Consider the following 24,246-nt stretch of genomic DNA (forward strand, 5'->3'; position numbering starts at 1 on the left):
ATCGCTCTGATTGGCAGTTTCACTTTCAACAGCCAATCAGAGCGATCGTAGCCACGGGGGGGGGGGGGGGGGGGGTGAAGCCACCCCCCCTGGGCTAAACTACCACTCCCCCTGTCCCTGCAGATCGGGTGAAATGGGAGTTAACCCTTTCACCCGATCTGCAGGGACGCGATCTTTCCATGACGCCACATAGGCGTCATGGGTCGGATTGGCACCGACTTTCATGACGCCTACGTGGCGTCATGGGTCGGGAAGGTGTTAATGTACTAGTGCTATATATAAGACTATATATGAGCCTTATGCCTATGCTGCTAATATTGATTATGTCTTGTGAGCATCCTATTTTAGGCATGTGTTAGTGGGTGTAACCCCTTCTTTTCATCTTGTCATCTGTACCTGGTTATTTAATAAAATTTATTTTTGTCTATTTAAATTATAATTGGAATTTTTTTGTTATTTCTCTTCGTTGCTAATGACTATTGCGACTGTTTTCCATTAATGTCCATACAATTATAATATCACAGTTTACTGATATTAGATCTAATGATATTATTACTGTGATGTCTGTTGTTCTCATGAGGTGTTTTGAAAGCATGTATACTGTATATCCATACAATGAAACAACCCAACAGTAATAAGAAAGACTTACCATGGATAAACATCATTTTAGGGCAATCCTTAAGGACCAAATCTGTGATGCCGCAGTTAGTTAAGGTAATACCCACAAGATTTTTAGATTTAAGGTTCAAAACCTAGAAAAAAAAAATCATAAACAGAACATATTACACACTATGAAATGTAGATGGGGCCAAAAATTTGGAGACTAACAGATGGGTTTTTACAAAGTTTGCTCTTCAGTGTTAGATTTTTAGATCTAATCAGATGTTTATACGGTTGCTGAAATACCATATTTTTCAGACTATAACATGCACTTTTCCCCTTGATAATGTGGAGGAAAATGGGTGGTGCGTCTTATAGTCCAGATGTATGGGCTCTAGCTGTGGTGAGGAGGTGGGGGAGCATCGGGTCACAGGAGGCTGGCTAACTTCTGTGCCCGCTGCTAATGAGAAATTAATATGCACTGCATTCCACATCCATGGGCGTGGAGGGCAATGCATATTCATTTTACTGGCATCCTGGTTTAAATGGCCCCATCCTGTTCCTGGTATGATTGATCCCATCCTTTTTCTTTTAGAATTGGCCCCATGCCATTCCTGGTATGCATGGCCCCATCAGGAAGGATTTAAAAAAACAAAACAAAAAAAAAAATTACACTCACCTACACGGCGCTCCCTCGCAGCGTCCTGCTCTGGAGCCGCTTAATGCATGCAAGTAGCACATGGCAGGGACGTCATGCGCTGCTCACAAGCAGAACAAAGCTGCCGGAATACTCACCGGGACCGTTCATTGCAGAGAGCGGTGAGTATCCATTCCTCTTCAGTAGCGCGCAGTGTCAGCCAGCGACTTCCTGCTGTGGCCAGCAATCACGTGTGCCGATACTTAAGAGAAATGAATATTCTGAATGGTATGGGGCCAATTATACCAGAAAAAGGATTGGGCCAATCATACCAGGAACGGGATGGGGAAAATTATACCAGAATAAGGATGGAACCAATCAAACCAGGACCGGGATGGTGCCAATCATACCAGGATAAGGATGGGGCCATGCACACCAGGATAGGGATGAGGGGGCCAAGCATACCAGGAAAGGGATGAAGGAGCCATGCATACCAGGATAGGGATGAGGGGCCATGTGTGGAGATATTACAGTACAGAATTGACCATTTGTGGCTTCAATTCCACCCTCCCCCCCCCCAATTTCCACCTCTAAAACCTAGGTGCGTCTTATGGTCCAGTGCGTCTTATGGTCCAAAAAATACGGTACTATTATATGCATTTATACGCTGTTACACTTTTATTGAAAAAAAACAACAAAGTTTATATTAAGACTCAATATTTACTGACCCTTATTTGTCCAGACTTCTGCGATTTGCCCTGACTTGTTGGATATTAAATTTTGGGCCAAACCCTGACTGATGACAGCCCGTTCCGGTCTACTCAGTGCTTTGAGTTTAATCACAATTCCTGTATTTTTGTTTGTCCACCCACTTTTTGACAACTGACTACAGGTTCTCATTGGAATTACAATCTAGGGAGTATCCTGGCCCCTGGGCCCAAAATTTCAATGTTTTTTTTCACTGAGCAACTTAATTACTTTTCCCTTGTTAAATTTTGCTCCATCATGCTGGAAAAAGCATTGTTCACCACCTAACTGTGACTGAATCATTAGTAGAGGTTGCTTTTAGAGAATTATTAGAGATCATTCTTTATTCAAGGCAGTATACTTATGCAAAATTGTGAGTGAGACAACTTCCTTGGATGATTAGCAATCCCACACATGAATTGTTTCAGGATTCTTTACTGTTGGCATGACACACCACTCATGGTAGCGCTCACCTTTTCTTCTCTAGACAACTATTCTTCAAAATGTCCCATGTCTGAAGAGGGATTCAGAGAAAATAATTTTACCCAGTTCTCTGCAGTCCAATTTTACTCTACGTTCTAAAAAGTTATTTTCTATGCAGAAGCCCACTTCAGACATGAATTTACTCACAGTGGGAAAAAAATCATAGTTACTTACCGATAACGGTATTTCTCTGATCCCATGACGGCACCACGGAGAGAGGGATTCGCCCTCAGGGACAGGAAACCTACAGGTGAAAAAGGCGGTACCTCTCTCCCACATCAGTTCGTTTACAGAGCCTTAACAGAACTTCAGCTGTAATTTAAACGGTTAAACTAACAAAAATATTTCAATTTTAAGCTTATGAGGCACTGCGTGACTAAATATTAATAGTTAAATCTAGTGTGCACACCCACACGTGAAGGGAGGGAATGTACAGGTGCCGTCATGGGATCAGAGAAATACCGTTATCGGTAAGTAACTATGATTTTCTCTTTCCCCCATGACGGCACCACAGAGAGAATTTCATAGAATGTACATTAGGGGGGACCACTGCCTCCAGAACCCTTCTGCCAAAGGTGAGGTCTGAAGTAGAGGTTAGGTCTAGCCGGTAATGATTAAAGAATGTAGATGGAGACGACCAAGTGGCTGCTCTACATATCTGTTCAATTGAGGCTCCAGCTCTCTCTGACCACGAGGTCACCACTGATCTGGTCGAATGAGCTTTAACCCTCTCTGGAATAGCTTCATTACATGAGGGATACGAAAGGAGGATAGCGTCTCTTATCCATCTCACCAGAGTGGCTTTTGATGCTTTATGTCCCTTCTTTGGACCCTGAAAGCACAGAGAGACCTATCCTTCCTACACTCCCTTGTGGCTGACAGGTATTGGGTTAAGCACCTTTTAACATCTAGTGTGTGTAGGAGTTCTTCCTTTCTATTCCTGGGGTTGGGACAGAAAGAGGATAAAGAGATTTCCTGTGATCTTTGGAAATATGATAACACTTTAGGAAGGTAGGATGGGTCCTAAGGACCACTCTGTCATCTAGTATCTGGGTTAAAGGCGGGTATGCCGATAAAGACTGTATATCACCAATTCTGCGAGCTGATGTTAGTGCTACGAGCAGAGAGGTTTTGAGGGATATGATTTTTAGAGAGGCTTGTCACAACGGCTCGAAGGGTGCTTTAGTCAATGCAGAGAGAACCAAGTTTAGATTCCATGGAGGTGTAGTGCGGTGGAAAATGGATCTAGATCTACTTGAGGCTTTAATAAACCTCATTACCCAGTGATTCCCCGCTAAGTCGCAGTTGTAAAGGGCTCCTAAAGCTGCTACTTGAACTTTAAGTGTGCTTGTTGCTAACCCCTTTTCCAACCTTTTCTGAAGGAACTCTAGCACTTCTTTTATTGGAATCTCCCCAGATAAACTGGCACCCGAGACTGACAAAAATCTCCTCCAAACCTTCCCGTATGCCCTAGTAGTCACAGGTTTCCTATTTGAAAGAAGAGTAGAAACTAGGTTTGCAGAGAATCCCTTCTTAAATCAAAAGCTCCCTTTCAAATTCTATGCCGTCATATGTAAGTTTTTTACTTGTGGATGATTCACCGGCTCCTGAGACAGAAGGTTTGGGATGTCTGGAAGGGTCTGTTATGGACATTATTCGTAGCACGGAAACCATGCTCTTTTCGGCCAAAAGGGTGCTGCTATAATTACCCTTGCCCTGTCCTCCCGAATCTTCCTCCACACTAAGGGAATTTATGCTATTGGGGGAAAGGCATAGGCCAGATGAAAATCCCAGGGAATTGAAAAGGCGTCTGGGGTCACTGGGCTCCCCCATGGATCAATTGAACAGAAAGCGCGAGTTTTCAGGTTTAGACTGTTCGTGAATAAGTCTATCCCCGGAGAGCCCCAAAGTTGTACAATATGGTTGAAAATTCCCTGGTTCAATTCCCACTCCATTTGCCTCAACTGTGTTCGGCTTAGAAAATCTGCGTCTCGATTCTCCGTGCCCCTGATATGAAGGGCCGATAAAGAGGCTAGGTTGGACTCTGCTGATAGCAGGATGGATCTCGCAACTCCCATCAATGCCCGAGACCTGGTGCCCCCTTGGTGATTCAAATATGCTACCACTACTTTGTTGTCTGAGAGCACTCTTACGTGATGGGATTGGAGGGAGTCTAGAAAGTGGTTGATAGCACACTCCACTGCCAGGAGTTCTTTCATATTTGAGGAGACGAGTTTTTGCTCTTCCCACCAAGGACCCTGAGCAATCCGATTGTCGAAATGAGCCCCCCAGCCCCAGGGACTTGGGTCTGCGGTCAGAGTTATAGATATTGGCCATACCAAAGGGACGCCCCTCGCTAGGTTGCCCGGATCCACCCACCAAGCTAAGGAACGTAGTATTGTTTTTGAGGAGATTTTTTAAATGCTTTTCTAAATTCCCTTTTAAGTGAGACTCTACTTCTAGTATCTCCCATTGTAGGTATGACTTTGGGCCCACTGGACCGCTGGGATACAGGTCTTCATTGATCATAGTATGGACATCGCTTTACACAAGGTGATGACCAGGGATCCCCTCAGTTGTGCTACTGTGTCATGTTCGAAATTTTCCCCTCGGGGAGACGGCATTCTTGTCTGATTGAGTCTATTGTTATCCCTAAGTACTGTTGTACTTGGGTTGGGGTAATTTTGGACTTTGCTAGGTTCAACATCAAACCTAGATTTGTCAGGGATGTCATCACTTTGTCCAACTGTTGACTGCAATGGAGAGAGGACTTGCCAATTACCAGGAGGTCGTCCAGATATGGCACTATTAGTATATCTGGCTGCCCATGTGAACCATGACCTCCGCCATCAGTTTCGTAAAAACCATCGGGGCTATGGCTAGACCAAAGGGGAGGGCTTTGAATTGGTAATGTTTTAACTCCCTTTGCATCATTACCGCCACCCTGAGGAATCTCTGGTGACCTAAATGGATTTGTACACGGTAATATGCGTCCTTTAACACTAGAAGTCCCAGGAATTTCGAGCTCCAAAGGTAGAAATGTTAAATTACCCGTCTCTGGGACTTCTAGTGTTAAATCGATACCAATCATGAAACAAGACGGATAAAGTGTTCTCACACATGTTTTTATTATTTCCATTTTGAAACTTTCCGTCACCAAGAATTTGTTTAGTTTTTTCAAATTTATAATTGTCCTTTAAGTGCCATCCGGTTCTGTCTGGAGAAATAGCGGGGAGTAAAACCCCCTGCCTCTCTCCTCTTGTGGGACTTCCTACAGGAAGCTCTTCGTCAAAGGAGTCTGTACTTCTTTCTGGAGGGCTAGCTGTTCGGCCTCTATTTTCCTTTGCGGGGTTATGACAAAGTGATGGGATAGTGTGGAATTTTAACTTCAGCCCTGATCTTATTATGTTTAATACCCATGCACTCCCTAAATTTTTTTCTCAGGCTGGAAGAAAGTGTGCTAACCTCCCTCCCACCTGGGGCACACCCTCATTGGGGTTGTTTTTTGTTTTCAGGTTTATTGAACATGAAGCCTTTTCCCTTATATCTTTTGTCTTCCCACCCCTCTTTTTTATTTTTAGGGGGCTTCCTGTGCATAAATCTTCTGCCCCGAAAAAGCAGTCTATAGGACTGGTTGGGAAACCCTGGGAAGGCCTTTTTCTTATTCCCTGCCTTTTCAAGAATGTCATCTAGGGTTGGCCCAAATAAGAATTCCCCTTCACAGGGAATGGAGCATAGCTTGGATTTGGTTTGTAAGTCTCCCGGCCAACTCTTGATCCATAAAGCCCTTCTTGCCGCATTTGAAAAAGAAGCAGATCTTGCTGCTAGCCTAACAGTCTATAGAGGCGTCCGCTAAGAACGCAGCTGCTCCTTCCATTATTGAGATCGAGTCAAAAACTGATTCTCTGGGAGATTTATGTTTTAACTGTGGTCTAGCCACACCATTAATGCTCTGGCAGTGCATGTAACGGCTAAAGCTGGTTTCAATCCTCCTCCGGCCGCCTCCCAAGAGCCTTTTAAGAATACCTCTGCCTTTTTGTCCATAGGGTCCTCATGTCTTCAAAAGGCAAGGCAAATTGATAGACTCTTTTGCAATAGCAATGTCTAGTTTTGATGCTTTTCCCCAGAAAGAACAGACAGGCTCATCGAAGGGGTATTTTCTCTTTGGGGTTAAGAGGACTTTTTTTTATCTGGCCTTTTCCATTCCTTTTTTATTAGAGATTGTATTTTCTCATTTAATGGAAATGCTCTCCGTTTTATTTTGTTCTAGGCCACCAAACCTCAAGTATTGTGCCGTTTTTTTGGCCTGCGTCTCTACCAGCCCCATTGTTGCCCTAACTGCTTTTACTAAGGCATCTGTATCTTCAATAGGGAAGGAATTGCACCCCCCCCTCCGAGGATGAGGAGGATGCGGGTGAAGAGAGTGAACTGCTTGAACCGGAATGGTCGCAATCTTCCCCACTGGAACTTAATTTTGGGGATCTATGCCTGGATTTACGTTTTCTTTTTGAGCTTTTAACCCCTTTGAGCGCGTCTTCCACCTGAGTTTTGATTAGCTTCTTTAAGTCGGATGCAAATCTTGGGGACTCTTCACATATGGTGTTCTCTATGCACGTGGTGCAGAGCTTTTTCACCCATGTAGTGGACAGCTCCATGGAACAGATCGCACATACTCTGTGCCTAACTTTTGCGGTACACTTCTTTCCCTAACAAGACACAAACCCCATTTGGAAGGTGAACTTTCACGGAGATCACTTACCCTCCTGCTGTAAGGGGAATACCGGTTCTGGCGTAAGAGTTGTCTCCACTACGTGAACCGCTGCTGGCCTTTTGGATCCACCAGAGCCTCTGCTGCGCTGGGATCCTGAACTGTGACACTGGGAGGAGGCATCCCTTTGCTGCTGTCGCTGCTGCAGTCATTGGCGCTGCTGTTGGTGGTGCTTCTTTGGAGGGGACTGCAGGGCCTGCTCAGCCGGTTGCTCTTGCTCACTCATGGTGAATATTGAGCACCGGATCCCGCAAATGCCCTTCCTTTAAACCTCCATGCGGGTGGCGCGCCGCAGCATCAATTTCCCAGTAATGCAGCGCACCGCCCCGGAAACACTTCCTCGCGCCTGCGCATTCTGGATTACCGAGAGATGCTTTGCGGTCCAGGGGCGCACGCGCGCCTCACTTTCCCGGCGTCCGGCCCACAGGAGGGAGCGTCGGAAGTGCTGGGCAGCTGCTGATGCTCCGTAAGTCGCGGCCCTTCCGTGTGGGTAGCCGTCACCACCATCTCCTCCTGACCATAGGTGGTCCGGTGGCATATCGTCAGGAGACCGCCGTCCCCTATTACCGGCCATAAAAATCTTTTAAGGGAGAGGCAGACTGGACCATGCTTCACTGCCTCTCCCCCTGCATACGCACGGAGCCTGCCGACCCCGAAATCGTGGCATTCGGAGAGAAGAAAAACCACCAGGTCCGAGGCAGGGCACCCCGCTGCCTATATCGGCCCCATGGACCCCCGGCATCCCACGACGACTTTTTCAGGTATGCTGCAGGTTCCCAGTCAGGGACAGAAAACCGAACTGATGTGGGAGAGAGGTACCGCCTTTTTCACCCGTAGGTTTCCTGTCCCTGAGGGCGGCTCCCTCTCTTCGTGGTGCCGTCATGGGGGAATGAAATAATTATTTCATCAACTGCTGATTTTGACTGTTTTCCCACCTACAGAGAATGGAGAGGTCTGTAATTTTTATTATAGGTACACTTCAACTGTGAGGGATAGACTCTAAAAAGAGAAACAAGAAAACACATTGTATGATTTTTAAATTATTAAATTGCATTTTATTGCATGAAATAAGAATTTGATCACCTACCAACCAGCAAGAATTTTGGCTCTCATAGGCCTGTTAAGTTTTTCTTTTAGAAGCCGTCCTACTCTGCATTCATTATCTGTATTAATTGCATCTGTTTCAACTTGTTACCTATATAAAAGACACTTGTCCACACACTCAATCACACTCTAACCTCTACACCATGGCCAAAATCAAAGAGCTGTCTAAGGACACCGGGGACAAAATTGTAGACCTGCACAAGGTTGGGATTGGCTACAGGACAAAAGGCAAACAGCTTGGTGAGAAGGCAACTATTGGCACAATTATTAGAAAATGGAAGAAACACAATAAGACTGTCAATCTTCCTAATTCTGGGGCTACATGTAAGATCCTGCCTTGTGGGGTAAGGATGATTCTGAGAAAAGTCAAGAATCACCCAGAACTACACGGGAGGACTTGGACAATGACCTGAAGTGAGCTAGGACCATATTCTAAAACATTACTGGTTAGTAACATATTACGCCGTCGAGATTTAAAATCCTGCAGGGCAAGGTCCCCTGCTCATGTCTGCACACGTCCAGACCTGTTTCAAGTTCATCAATGACCATCTGGATGTCCCAAAGGAGGCCTAGCAGAAAGTCATGTGGTCAGAGGAGACCAAAATAGAACTTTCTGTTAACAACTCCACTTGTCTTGTTTGGATCAAGAAGAATTAGGAGTACAATCCCAACCGTGAAGCATAGTGGGGGAAACATCAAACTTTGGGGTGCTTTTCTGCAAAGAGGACAGGATGACTGCACTGTATTGAGGGGAGGATGGATGGGGGTCATGTATCGTGAGATTTTGGCCAACAACCTCTTTACCTCAGTAAAAGTATCGTAGATGGGTCATGGCTGGGTCTTCTACCATGACAATGACCTGAAACACACAGCCAGGGCAACTAAGGAGTTGCTCCATAAGAAGCATTTCAAGGTCCTGGAGAGGCCTAGCCAGTATCCAGACATGAACCCAATAGAAAATCTTTGGAGGGAGCTGGGCAATGTTGCCCAGTGACAGCCCCTATACCTGAAAGAGCTGGTGAAGATCTGTATGGAGAAGTGGGTCAAAATCTCTGCCCAGTGGGTGCAAACTTGGTCTAGGAAACATCTGACCATTGTAGTTGCAAATAAAGGTTTTTCTACCAAATATTAAGTTCTGTTTTTCTTTGGTATCAAATACTTATTTCATGCAATAAAATGCAAATTAATTATGTAAAACTCATACGATGTGATTTTGTGGATGATTTTTTTACTTTTTAAGATTCGATCTTTAACATTTGAAATATCTTCGCAATAAGAATTACAGATCTCATCATTCTTTTTAGGTGGGAAAACTTGTAAAATCTACAGTGTATCAAATACTTATTTCCCCTACTGTATTTTACTCACTTATATAGCGCCAATAATTCCACAGCACTTTACAGATGTCATCTTCACTGTCCCAATTGGAAATCACTATATAAACTCCATATCAGTATGTCTTAGGAGTGTTTAAGGAAACTCACGCAGACAAGGGGAAAAAATACAAACTCCTTGGAAATGTTGTCCTTGGCGGGATTTGAACCAAGGACCCCAGCGCTACAAAGCAATAATGCTAATCAGTAGTCATTTAATGACCTGATTATCAGGGATGTGGAGTCAGAGTCCATTTTGCTGGTGTCAAATTAGGTATAAATTTGCCCAACTCGTTAAAGGGAACCAGTCACACCCAAAATCAAAGGTGAGCTAAGCCCACCGGCATCAGGGGCTTATCTACAGCATTCTGTAATGCTGTAGATAAGCCCCCGATGTATCCTGAAAGACGAGAAAAAGAGGTTATATTATACTCACCCATGGGCGGTCCCGCTGCACGTCCGGTCCAATGGGCGTCGCGGTCCGGTGCCTCCCATCTTCTTATGATGACGGCCTTTTCTTGTCTTCACGGTGCGGCTCCGGCGCTGGCGTACTTTGTCTGCCCTGTTGAGAGCAGAGCAAAGTACTGCAGTGCGCAGGCGCCGGAAAGGTCAGAGAGGCCCAGCACCTGCACACTGCAGTACTTTGCTCTGCCCTCAACAGGGCAGACAAAGTACGTCTGCGCCAGAGCCGCAGCGTGAAGACAAGAAGAGGATGTCATCCTATGAAGATGGGAGGCCCCGGACCGCGATGCCCATCGGACGGGACCACTCCCCCCAGGTGAGTATAATCTAACCTCTTTTTCTCATCTTTCAGGATACATCGGGGGCTTATCTACAGCATTACAGAATGCTGTAGATAAGACCCTGATGCCGGTGGGCTTAGCTCACCTTCGATTTTGGGGGTGACAGGTTCCCTTTAAATATATAATAAATTAGGTAGAGTAGTTCAATGTAATATGTGCTGCAAATTTTCTTCGTGATTTAAGGATCTAGGCTTTTAGTTGAGAGGAGTCTGTGCTGCACTATATACACACACATGCTCAGTAGTCTATATATACGCACACATGCTCAGTAGTGCTCTGGAGTTGGAGTCGTGGAGTCCGAGTTGGGGGCAGGGTAATTGAGGAGTCAGAGGTTTGGCTTACCGATGCCATGTTCCTGCTGTTTATACCAGCTGACTACTTCCATGAACACAGAATATTATGGATCTTAGCAGAGCTTCCTTAGTTTACACAGGATAACGTGCTTCTGAGAATGATGATTTTTAAGATCATTTCACGCAGAAGATTGTTTTGCCAGTTTCTGGTCACTTACCTAAAATAATTAACCTCTCCCTTGCGTCTGGTACCATCCCTTCCTTTCAAGCATGTTGTCAAAAAGCCATTTACTTTATATAAAAACACACACACACACACACACCATCTACTGACTTTTCCCGTTCTGCCAATTACATGCCCACCCCTAATCTCCCAAAAACCTCTAAACACCTGAATTGCTTGGTCTATTCTGGCCTTCTCCACCATCTTGCTGATAAATCTCTTCTTGACCCTTTAAAATCAGACTTCTGCTTTGCTCAGTCCTTACTCCACAAAAATAGCCCTTACTGAAGTCTGTAATGATCTATTCTCTTGTTTTTATAGGTCAGACTTGGTATTTTATTTCATGTTCTAACAAAAATAGATGGAAAATGATTGTCTTCCATTTTTTATCTGACTTAGGCTAGGTTCACATTGCGTCAATGGCAATGCGCTGATGGCATCCGTTACACAGCGGCACGAACGCTATGTAACGGATGCGTTAGCGCACCCTCTGACTGCCATTATGAAGCGCATCGCTAACGCATGTCATAATCGGCATGCGTTAGCGATGTGCCATCATTCTGTAATGGACCCTCGGACGCGGTCTGCAGTGTTTCCGAGTCCGTCACTGCTAGCATAGGTGCGGCATCTATGCTATTGTGATCGCATAACGCGATCTTTAAAAGGCACTAGCGCTGGTGCAGTCAGTTTAACACATGCGTTGAACGGACTGCACCAACGCAATGTAAACCCAGCCTAACTTACATCAGGTTTTTAACACTACCTCTTACAGTTTTTTTTTTTATTTTAAACGGATGAGAAAATAGATAAACAACTGATGACACATTGGAGAAAAAAATTGTCCATTTTTAATTGGTTGTAAAAACGGAAATGGAAGATACTCTTGCAGAACACCGCTTTTTTTCTTGGTTCTCTTCCTACTCCTCTGACCATTCTTTCAGTGTATCGTTTGCTCTCCTGCAACCCTTACTGTTGGAATCCCTCAGGGTTAAGCCCTATGTTCACCTCTCTTTTCTCTATAAACAGCCCTTATTGGAGAAACTACCAGTAGATCTATCGGTAGAACCTCTATGCTGCCGAAAACAAAATACACATCTCCTGACATCACCTTATAACTGCTACAAAATATCAGTGGTTGTCTGTGGTCTCTGTCATCTTGTCCTCTCTATCGGAAAGTGAGTCTTGTGCTTCCTCCCTCACGTAATCTTTCTCAACCTGATATTTCCATTTCACTGGCTAGTTCACCCATAACAGAAAAGCAGCAAGCCCGCTATATTGAGGTTATATTTGGCTCAGATCTTTTCTTCACGCCCTAGATCCAATCAGTCACACAAGTCACTGCACCTCAAAAATATTTTCAGAATCCGACCTTTTGTTACTTGTGAAACAAAAACTCTTGCGGAAAAAGCCTTGGTATCTCGGACATCTTATTGTTCAGAGTCAGCTTCTACTGACTGAATTGAGGAGAAGGCAGGCAGTGTAATTCCCGATCACAGATTCTCCTGCCGGACACTGATCTATCTGATAGGTGCAGGGCAGGAACAGAGGACCTGCACAGGTACTGCCTGTCCTGAATAGCTGAAGGACCTTTCAGATCATGGAGGTACATGCCTAGAAGGAACTTCAAAATGTAGTACTGTATACAGTATGTGCGTATATACATAGCACAGAGATATGCGTGTATGTAAATAGCAGAGCTGCCTGTATATATGAAGCAGAGTTGTAACTGTATGTGGCAGGACCGAGTACATCAGGGTTCTATATGTGTGCATTGCAGAGTGTACACATTGTGTGTGCTGTAAAATGTGTGTATAATGTATATGGTGCAAAGAAATGCTAACAAGATCTAGGTCTTATACCCCACTATTCTACCCTAGGGCATTCCAATTTGTGATACTGACCACTCCACTTCTTTGCACTGGGAGGGAAGATTTCATTAGTATTCAACGTTTTTGATTATTTTGCCATGTAAACTTGTGGTGCACCCTATAGTTCTAAAAATATGGTAAATTAAAAATTATTATTAGCAACCGTAGACTGGTATGTGTTTTTAAATTAGGTGGGGTAACTTAGAAAAGATTGTCAAGTAGTGGACAAGCACTTTAAAGCAACAACTTGGTTCAAACCCATGGTAATGGCACATGAAGACATAATTCTAAAAACTATAAAAGACTATCAAAATACCTAAAAGGGGTTGTCGGAGCAAAATTAAAATTTTCCAGGTGGCTTTTTCATTTAAAACAGGTGATCTGCTTCCAATTCATTTCAGGGTGCAAATGTGGTGTGCCATGTATGTGCACATTTTTCCCATTCAATTTAATTGAAAATGTACTTTTAAATAAAATGATGAATTCACCTTAATATCCCCATAAAAACTGAGCCTACTTCTTAAAATGGATCTGTAAAGCTTACCACTGCCTTATTTTACAGCAGTCGGAGAAGACTATGTGTATCTTCAATTATACACACAGAACGTCAATCGCTACTACCAGGAGCAAGGGGGAATTTGTTACTTTCTTGAATACTGGGCACTAGCCAATGTTACCCAATCTTCTCTAATCTACACCACCTTGCAAAACCCTGCCTCCCTGTAAAGGTACCTTCACACTAAACGACGCTGCAGCGATCCAGACAACGATCCGGATCGCTGCAGCGTCGCTGTTTGGTCGCTGGAGAGCTGTCACACAGACCGCTCTCCAGCGACCAACGATGCCGGTAACCAGGGTAAACATCGGGTTACTAAGCGCAGGGCCGCGCTTAGTAACCCGATGTTTACCCTGGTTACCATCGCTAAAGTAAAAAAAACAACCACTACATACTTACCTACCGCTGTCTGTCCCCGGCGCTCTGCTTCTCTGGTCTGGCTGTGAGCACAGCGGCCGGAAAGCAGAGCGGTGACGTCACCGCTCTGCTTTCCGGCTGCCCGGCGCTCACAGCCAGACCAGAGAAGCAGAGCGCCGAGGACAGACAGCGGTAGGTAAGTATGTAGTGGTTGTTTTTTTTACTTTAGCGATGGTAACCAGGGTAAACATCGGGTTACTAAGCGCGGCCCTGCGCTTAGTAACCCGATGTTTACCCTGGTTACCAGTGAAGATATCGCTGAATCGGTGTCACACACGCTGATTCAGCGATGTCAGCGGGAGAGCCAGCGACGAAATAAAGTTCTGGCCTTTCTTCCCCGACCAGCGACATCACAGCAGGGGCCTGATCGCTGCTGTCTGTCACACTGGACGATATCGCTAGCCAGGACGCTGCAACGTCACGGATCGCTAGCGATATCGTCTAGTGTGAAGGTACCTTAAGACTAACATGGAAGATTAACATGGAACAAATAGAAAGGGATGTCTTCTATGAGACAGTAAAGATTTTCTGTGCTTTTTATGTTGACAGATTCCCTTAAACTGGGTTCCGAGTTCATTTGGGATGTCTTTTGGACTACCGGGTACACGTTACTTTAAGACAATTATCAGACAACTAGATGGTGGCCCGATTCTAACGCATCGGTTATTCTAGAGTATGTATGTATGTATGTATGTATGTATGTATGTATGTATGTATGTATGTATGTATGTATGTATATATATATAGCAGCCACATAGTATATAGCACAGGCCACGTACCAAACAGTATAGCATTGCCCACGTAGTATATAGCAGCCACGTAGTATATAACACTGCCCACGTAGTATATAGCACAGCCCACGCAGTATATAACATTGCCAACGTATTGCCCACGTAGTATATAGCAGCCATATAGTATATAACACTGCCCACGTAGTATATAGCACAGCCCACGCAGTATATAACACAGCCCACGCAGTATATAACATTGCCCACGTAGTATATAGCAGCCACGTAGTATATAACACAGCCCACAGTATATAACACTGCCCACGCAGTATATAACACTGCCCACCCAGTATATAACGCTGCCCCCGTAATATATAGCACAGCCCACACAGTATCCAAAACTGGCCACGTAGTATATTGCAGCCACGCAGTATATAACGCAGCCCATGTAGTATGTAGCAGTGTGGGCACCATATCCCTGTTAAAAAAAAAAAAAAAAAATTTTGAATAAAAAAAATAGTTCTATACTCCCCCTCCGTCGGCCAGCGAAGCCGTGTCGATGCGCACACGCGCGGCTGCCACTAACTTCCGTTCCCAGAAACGCATTGCGATATTACCCTGAAGACTAAGCGGTCTCGCAAGACCGCTAAGTCTTCTGGGTAATTTCGCAACGCATCTCTGGGAACGGAAGCTGGCGGCAGGCGCGCGCCTCGGCGGACGACGGAAATTGAGAATAGCAGGTTTTTTTTTATTATTATTATTTTTAACATTAGATGTTTTTAGTATTGATGCTGCATAGGCAGCATCAATAGTAAAAAAGTTGGTCACACAGGGTTAATAGCAGCGTTAACGGAGTGCGTTACACGCAGCATAACGCGGTCCGTTAACGCGGTCATTAACCCTGTGTGAGCGCTGAGTGGAGGGGAGTATGGAGCGGGCGCCGGGCACTGACTGGACGGGAGTAGGGAGGGACTAATTCTTGGCTGGACTGTGCCTGTCGCTGATTGTCCTGGCTGCCGCGACCAGTCAGCTGGCGAGACCAATCAGCGACGCGGGATTTCTGAGACAGACAGAAGGAAGTACCCCTTAGACAATTATATAGTAGATAAGAAAAACAAACATATTTCCTTTTAATGAAAGCTTCCCAGGTGATGTAAAGAAGTGGAGGGGTCAATTTCAATAATTATAATAAACTAGGGTAGATTAGGAGGTAATAGAACTATTGCTGGTGCTTCTTTGAAACATGTGCATTCTAAACATACAGCTTTACAGCATGCACATTATGTACACTCATGCAGAGTATACAACTCTGCTTCTTGTTCAGTATACGCACTCAGCTCTGTGTGCATTTGCATATACAGTTCTGCTACATGTGCACCCACACACTCCACTGCTACAGAAACACACATGGACTTTGTGTCTGCAATTTTCATCATAGGAAGCTTCCTCCTGACTAATCCAAGCACTTTCCAGCAAGTTAACCAAAACAAATGTCAGACATACTGCTTAAATGTACCTGTCTGTAACACGTAGCCCTGATATTAATCACTAGGTAATGTCGTTACATAGAAGAGCCTGACACCACTATCTGTATATTCCGCGAGAGGGTTTTTGTCCTGTGTCTTGGGTAAGCTTTGCAATTGCTCTTTAATTAAGTTTAGTGTATAAAACAAAATAATGTCAATAGCACCAGGTTTATATAAAAAAAAAAAAAAAAAAAAAGCATTTTAGATTCACTTTCTATACATTTTGCAAAGCCTACCTGAACGTGGTCATCTTCAATAACTGGATCACTCGTGCTTGTAGATTTATCTGCCGTGCGTTTCCGCTTTACGGGTTTTCTGCATTTTGGCGTTGATTCTGTGCATGACATATTGCGATAAAACCATGAAATGGCCTCCTCCTTTAGTAGTCACAACTAGGGTTGAGCGACCTTTACTTTTATAGGATCGGGTCGGGTTTCACGAAACCCGACTTTTTCAAAAGTCGGGTCGAGTGAAATCGGCCGATCCTATAAAAAAGTCGGGGTCGGGGTCGGCCGAAACCCAATGCAGTGCATTGGGTTTCCATGGTTCCCAGGGTCTGAAGGAGCGGAAACTCTCCTTCAGGCCCTGCGATCCATATTTTAGTGTAAAATAAAGAATCAAAATAAAAAATATCGCAATACTTACCCTCTGACGCGCCCTGGTACTAACCGGGAACCTTCCTTCCTTAGAATCAGACTTCCAGGACCCTGCGGTGACGTCGCGGCTTGTGATTGGCCGCGCGGCCGCCCATGTGACCGCTCGTGCGGCCAATCACAAGCCGCGACGTCACCGAAGGTCCTGGAAGGGCTGATTCTTAGGAAGGAAGGCTGCCGGAAAGAAGCAGGGCGTGTCCGAGGGTGAGTATATTCCTATTAGGTATATACTCACCCTCGGACGCGCCCTGCTTCTTTCCGGCAGCCTTCCTTCCTAAGAATCAGCCCTTCCAGGACCTTCGGTGACGTCGCGGCTTGTGATTGGCCGTGCGAGCGGTCACATGGGCGGCATCGCGGCCAATCACAAGCCGCGACGTCACCGCGACGTCACCGCAGGGTCCTGGAAGTCTGATTCTAAGGAAGGAAGGTTCCCGGTTAGTACCAGGGCGCGTCAGAGGGTAAGTAATGCGATATTTTTAATTTTAATTCTTTATTTTACACTTAAATCTGAATTCCGATACCAATTCCCGATATCTTAAACATATCGGGAATCGGTATCGGAATTCCGATTCTTGATTCAAAAGATCGCCGACTTCATGGCCGACCCCACACTGGGGTCGGGTCGGGTTTCATGAAACCCGACCTTGCCAAAAGTCGGCGACTTTTGACAAATTTCGACCCGTTTCGCTCAACCCTAGTCACAACGAGACGCAGACTAATACAAGTATTGTAGCAAATAATGGAATACAAAGGGAACTCACCCCCATCGGAAATAAGAGACACCTGAGACAGCCTTGTTCTTGCTCTTGTAAGTGGCCCGTGTGTGTAACAGCACCTATGCTGTATCCTGTCGTTTTCAGGAGACGCATTTGGATCCATCACAATACCTGAATTAGTCCTGTTTGCCCCATTGTGTGGAGTCCTGAGTGTGGATTCGGAGCTTTCTCCTGGAGAGGAGCGACTAGTTGAAGGCTGCGGTCCGTCATCACTCTCACTGTTACTCCTTAGCGATTTTTGTTCCTGGGCCACATTTTTGGAGCAATGAGGACATAATGGACCCATCTCTTGTCCCTGAGCAGCATTGACCTCAAAATCCTCTGCTCTACTACCACACGTACATGCATCTACCTCCTCGGCAGACTCAGGACTCTCATTCAAAGATTGAGCAGTATCCATATTCTGGGGTTCAGGGTCACTGGCATTTATGACCCCACCTGCTGCATTCACTTCGCATGAGCAAGTTTTTACTTTGGTCCTGTCGGAGGGGTCACTGGTGGCCTTCATGTCAGCTTTTATCTGCTCGCTTGTCACTTGGCATCCCTTTTCACAGCATCTTTCTTCACTTGGTGCAGTCTGCTGTGGCGGACTCTTGAATGCAACACTGCACTTTTTCCGCAATGGCGTTTTACCTTTCCCACTTACAACTGGAAGGAGTGAAAAGAAATAGTGTTAAAAAAAAAAATGTATAAATGTGATTTATGGTCACTGCTAATAGGGCTAATCTGGTGGTCCTTGAACAGCGTGACAGTAAAATGCTGCATTTTTCACGATAAAGATGTGCTGTGTACACATACCCTTAACCCCTTAGTGACTGAGCCAATTTTGACCTTAATGACCAGGTACAATTTTGGAAATCTGACAAGTGTCACTTTATGCGGTAATAGCTCTGGAACACTTCAACAGATCCCACGGATTCAGAGACTGTTTTTCATGATATATTGTATTTCATGATAGTTGTAAAATTTGTTCGATAAGACTTGTGTTTATCTGTGAAAATATCGGAAATTTGGCAAAAATTTCGCAATTTTCAAACTTTAAATTCATATGCCCTTAAATCAGAGATAATTCACACAAAAATAGTTACGAAATAACATTTCCCTCAGGTCTACTTTATACCATTTTTAAACATGTTTGTTTGTAAGAAAGTTAGAAGGGTTAAAAGTTGATCAGCAATTTCAAAATCTTTTTAACAAATTTTACAAACCTTAAATACCCAAAAGTGACACCATTCTAAAAAACCATACCTCTCTAAAGTACTCAAAACCACATTCAGGAAGTTTATTAACCCTGAAGGTGCTTCACAGGAACTAAACCAATGTGGAAGGAAAAAAATTAACATTCAATTTCTTTCATAAAAACTTTACTTTAGTCTCAAACTTATTATTTTCACAAGGGTAACAGGAGAAAATGGACACCAATATTTGTTCTGCAATTTCTCCAGAGTATGCAGATACCCCATATGTGGGGGAAATCCGCTCTTTGGGCGCACGGCAGAGCTTGGAAGGGAAGGAACACGTAATGACTTTTTCAAAGCAAAAATGGCTGGGATCAAGAATGGACACCATGTTGCGTTTGGAGAGCCCCTGATGTGCTTAAACATTGGAAATCCCTCACAAGTAACCACATTTTGGAAACTAGAACCCTCAAGTAATGTATCTAGATGTGTCGTGAGCACCCTGAACCCCCTTGTGCTTCAGAAAAGTTTATAACGTAGAGCTGTGAAAAAAAAAAAAAAACCATAAAAATGTATTTTAGCCCCAATTTTTTATTTTCACAAGGGTAACAGGAGAAGATGAACCCCAAAATTTGCTGTGCAATTTCTCCTGCTGATACCTCATATGTGGAGGAAAACTACTGTTTGGCCACATGGCAGGGCTCAGAAAGGAAGGAGTGACCTTTTTGAACGCAGACTTTACTGGAATGGTCTGCGGACGCCATGACTTGTTTGGAGAGCCCCTGATGTGATTAAACAGTGAAGAAAAAAAACACAAGTTAAAGGGAACCTGTCACCCCGAAAATCACGGGTGAGGTAAGCCCACCGGCATCAGGGGCTTATCTACAGCATTCTGTAATGCTGTAGATAAGCCCCCGATGTTACCTGAAAGAGGAGAAAAAGACGTTAGATTATACTTACCCAGGGGCGGTCCCGCTGCTGGTCAGGTCAGATGGGCGTCTCCAGTCCGCTGCGGCGCCTCCTATCTTCTTTCCATGACGTCCTCTTCTGATCTTCAGCCACGGCTCCGGCGCAGGCGTACTTTGCTCTGCCCTCTTGAGGGCAGAGGATAGTACTGCAGTGCGCAGGCGCCGGAAAGGTCAGAGGCCCGGCGCCTGCGCACTGCAGTACTTTGTCTGCCCTCAACAGGGCAGAGCAAAGTACGCCTGCGCCGGAGCCGTGGCTGAAGATCAGAAGAGGACGTCATGGAAAGAAGATAGGAGGCGCCGCAGCGGACCAGAGATGCCCATCTGACCTGACCAGCAGCGGGACCGCCCCTGGGTGAGTATAATATAACGTCTTTTTCAGGTAACATCGGGGGCTTATCTACAGCATTACAGAATGCTGTAGATAAGCCCCTGATGCCGGTGGGCTTACCTCACCCGCGATTTTCGGGGTGACAGGTTCCCTTTAATCCATTTTGGAAACCACACCCCTCAAGTATTTTATCTAGGTGTATAGTGAGCATTTTAAACCTACAGATACTACAGAGATTTTGATATTTGGTCGTCATAATGAAAATTTTCATTTTTTTCACAAAAACACTGTTTTAGCCCCAAATTTGTAATTTTCACAACGTATAATAGGAGAAAACGGACCCCATAATTTGTAGCTAAATTTGACTATACCCCATATGTGGGCAAAAACTTCCTCTTGGACACATGGCAGGGCTACGAAAGGAAAGAGCTCTATTTGCCTGGGATAGATTATGAATGCCATGTCGCCCCTGACATGCGAAAACAGCAGAAACCCCACACAACCGACCTCAATTTGGAAACTTGTCCCCTCAGGGAATTCATATAGGGGTGCAGTTAGTGTTTTGAACCCATAGGTGCCTCACATAATGTTATAACATTGAGACGTGGAATATGACATTTTAGTGGTAAAAATGTAATTTTTGTATTTCCTTCAAATTTGTCAGGTACCCAAGGGTTAATAGGTGAAACTAGACCATACGTATTTTTGCACAATCTCTCCCGAACGCCGTGTTGCCCCATATGTTGTCAGAAATTACTTTTTGGCCACGTCAGGGTTGAGAAAGAAGGAGCGCTATTTGGCTTTTGGAGCACAGATTTTGCTAGATTAGTTTATGGGTGACATTTGATGAGCCCCCAAAGGTACCAAAACAGAAGAAAAACTCCAAAAGTGACCCAATTGTAGAAACTGCACCTGTCAATGAATTCATCTACGGCTGCAGTGACTATTTTGTAACATCCAAGCCAGGCTTATTTTCTGGAGGATTGCAAATCTTCCAGTCTAGTACCGGTACATTGTGTCCCCATATATTGTAGCTCCCCCATACATTGTACCCAGCTTGTGCTTTTGGTGACACACACACACACTGTAAATTGTTAAGTGCTCTCTCCCCACTACAATAAAGCCAAAAGTGGCCGCTCACTGTGGTTTAGGTACAGTGGGGCTCAGAAGGAGGGGGGCAATTTAGAGCGCAGAATTCACTGGATTTTATTTGAGGGGACGGGAGCCATGTCGCTTTTCCAGAGACTTTTATTTACCAGTAATGTGGGAACCATCTATAGTTCCAGTGACCTGAGTGGTGGCTTGTTTTGTGGGGAATAAGTTAAGGATTTTATTGGTAACATTTTGGGGTACATAATATTTTTCGATCGCTTCCAGTTTAAGGATGGGATCACATTCCTGTGTTCTACGCTGAGCAGTTATGATGAGGTTTCTGTGTAAATCACACAAAAAGGCAATTCAAACGTAACCTCCAACCATGAAGCAGACTTCTTACTCCGCTTGGTGTCTGCTCCGGTGGTATCCATCTTTTTAGGCATGTAGAGATCAGTGGTGGTCCACCCTTGTGCATTAAAAAGAAGCCTAAAATGATGGAAAACCGCACGAACACAGACCAGTCTAAAGTGACTCCAGCGTCCTCAAAAGTGAGTGTTTCCATCCGGGGTTGTGTGTGAATCGAGGTTTTGGGGAAATTACACGGAAACCCGTCGTAAGTGCTCAGCGGAGAGCGCAGGATAATTGTGAACCGAGCCTTATACCAATTTTTGGGAGGTAGAATGAACAAAGACAGCAGTATACGAATAGTTATTTTTATTTTTGCACGGTTCAACAGTCATAAGGCAGATTTATTGTTTGGGCTGGTGCGATTCCAGCGATACCAGATTTATTAGGTTTATTTTTTTTTTAGATTTTGCAGTTACCACACAGTAAAAATGCTTTTATTTATTTATTTTTTTTTAATAAAAAAAGTAGTTTTTTCGGCCTCCACATTCTGAGAGCTGTAACTTATATTTTTTGACGAACAGAGCTTTATGGGGCTTACTTTTTGTGGGACGAGTTGCAGATTTTTTCTAGTACCATTTACGGGTACATAATATTTTTTGATCGCTTTTTATTCAGATTTTCAAAACACAGAATTAACCAAAAAAAACAGCAATTTCAGTGGTTTCTATTTTTTATATTTTGCACCGTTCACCATGCGGTAAGAGTGTTCAGACCAATTTTGTTCATCGTGTTGGTACGATTACAGCGATATACGGTTAATATTGTTTGTTTATGCTTTGCTATTTTTAGACTAAAAACAATATGTTAGCAAAATGAATTTGTTCTTGATTCATCATATCCTGAAAGTTGTAACTTTTTTATTGCTTTGCCGAATGTGTCATATGAGGGTTTGTTTTTATGTGGGACGATTTGGTGTTTTTTTAGTTATACCTTTTTTTTTTTTTTATTTAACATATGACTATCACTTTTTATTCACTTTACGATAAACAAAAAAACTACATTTTTGGCGTTTTTTTTTATTTTTTAATCACATTTTTTTCCGGCATACTCCATACTGAATAAATAACGTGCCAATTTTATACAACAGGTTGTTCCGGATGCGGCGATACCAATTAGGTGAACATATTTTTGGTAATTTTTGTTTTATCACAAACACTGCGTTTTGAGTGGCAAAATGGATTTTCGTGATTTGTGTGCACTTTGTGTGTTCCTTAGTTTTTTACATATTTTATTTAACTTTTGTACACTTTACAACTTAAATATGGCAGTTGCAAATGACAGAGGTATTTAAGGGCTTAATTGTCCCCGATTGGCAGCAAACCTGTCTGGGTCAGATACTGCAGCGTGTTAGTTGGAATAGCAGTGCTATACTCTTATTCCTCAACGCCGCTTTTTTTAAACTTTAAAAAATGGTGCTGAGGAATAAGGATCCTTAACCACCGCCGTTAAAAGGCGTATCGGCGGTTGTTAAGGAGTTAAAGGGAATATGTCAGCAGATTTTTGCCATTTACACTGAGAGGAGCATGATGTAGAGGCAGAAATCCTGGTCCAAGAGATGTGTCACTTGCTAAGCAGCTTGCTGTAGTTTCAATACAATCAGTGCTTCATTAGAAGTGGATCACTGGAGGACTAGGTCTCACATGCAGGACAGTCAAGCTAATCTTTGTAACCACGACCCTACAACTGATTGGTAGCTTGCTGACTATGCACAGTGTATACAGGAAGCTGCCAATCAGTGGTGTGGGCAGGGCTATACACAACTCACCATTTTGACCACAGCTCATTCTACAGGGATTCCATCACAACTACACCAAGCAGTCCAGTAAGTGATATATCGCTGGAATCCGCCTGTCTGCCCCTACACCATGCGGTTCTCGGATTACATAACAAAACTGCTAATGGATTCCACTTTAATGCAACGAGTAGAGGTGTTCTTTAAGCAGGTTTTAGCCCATAAACAATAAAAGAGGGATTTTTGCTACTCACCATAAAATCTCTTTCTTGGAGCCTTCATAGGGGTACACAGGTAACTATGGGGTGTATGCTGCTGTTGCTAGGAGGCTGACACTAGGCAAAAAAAAAGTAAAAATCGCTCCTCCCCAGCAGTATACACCCACCGACAGGCAACAAGTACCTCAGCTGGTGTAAAAGCAGTAGGAGAAGCAACGAGAACTCAACATATGTACCATCCCAACAACAAAGGCACTTAGGCCCAAAAAGCGGTACAAACAGTTAGGGAGGGTGCGGTGTCCCCCCAATGAAGGCTCTAAGAAAGATTTTACGGTGAGTACCAAAAATCACTTTTTCTTTATAGCTTCATTGGGGGACACAGGTAACTATGGGACGTCCAAAAGCAGTTCCAAGGGTGGGAACAGAAAGAAAGCAAAGAAAATGGACTTAGGTCGGCCAGTGTGCAACCGCCGCCTGCAGTACCTTCCTCCCAAGCCTGCATTGGACGAGCCATGGGTATGAACCCTGTAAAACCTCGCAAATGTGTGCAAGGACGACCAGGTGGCGGCCTTGCATATCTGTAAAGCCGAAACCTGGTGATGAACAGCCGAAGAAGCCCCCACGGCCCTGGTGGAGTGAGCCCTGACTCACGGAGGATGCTGTTTGCCCTGAACGCGGTAAGCCTCAAATATCGCCGAATGAATCCAACGGGCAATAGTGGACTTAGAAGCTGGAATCCCCTTACAATGACATTCAGAGATGAC

General features: G+C 44.2%; 1 protein-coding gene across 1 annotated transcript in view; it reads right to left on the reverse strand.

Moving 5' to 3' along the window:
- The window catches only part of FBXO38 (F-box protein 38), a 114,084-nt gene that overhangs the window by 26,295 nt on the left and 63,543 nt on the right, over positions 1-24,246 (reverse strand). Inside the window, exons 15-17 of the mRNA XM_069764172.1 lie at positions 17,541-18,203; positions 16,363-16,460; positions 650-752 (exon numbers count right to left, since the gene is read on the reverse strand). Of these exons, the coding sequence (XP_069620273.1) occupies positions 650-752; positions 16,363-16,460; positions 17,541-18,203 (864 nt within the window). The remainder of the gene's footprint in view (positions 1-649; positions 753-16,362; positions 16,461-17,540; positions 18,204-24,246) is intronic.

This window comes from Ranitomeya imitator, chromosome 4 (assembly GCF_032444005.1).
Source record: "Ranitomeya imitator isolate aRanImi1 chromosome 4, aRanImi1.pri, whole genome shotgun sequence".
NCBI lineage: Eukaryota > Metazoa > Chordata > Amphibia > Anura > Dendrobatidae > Ranitomeya > Ranitomeya imitator.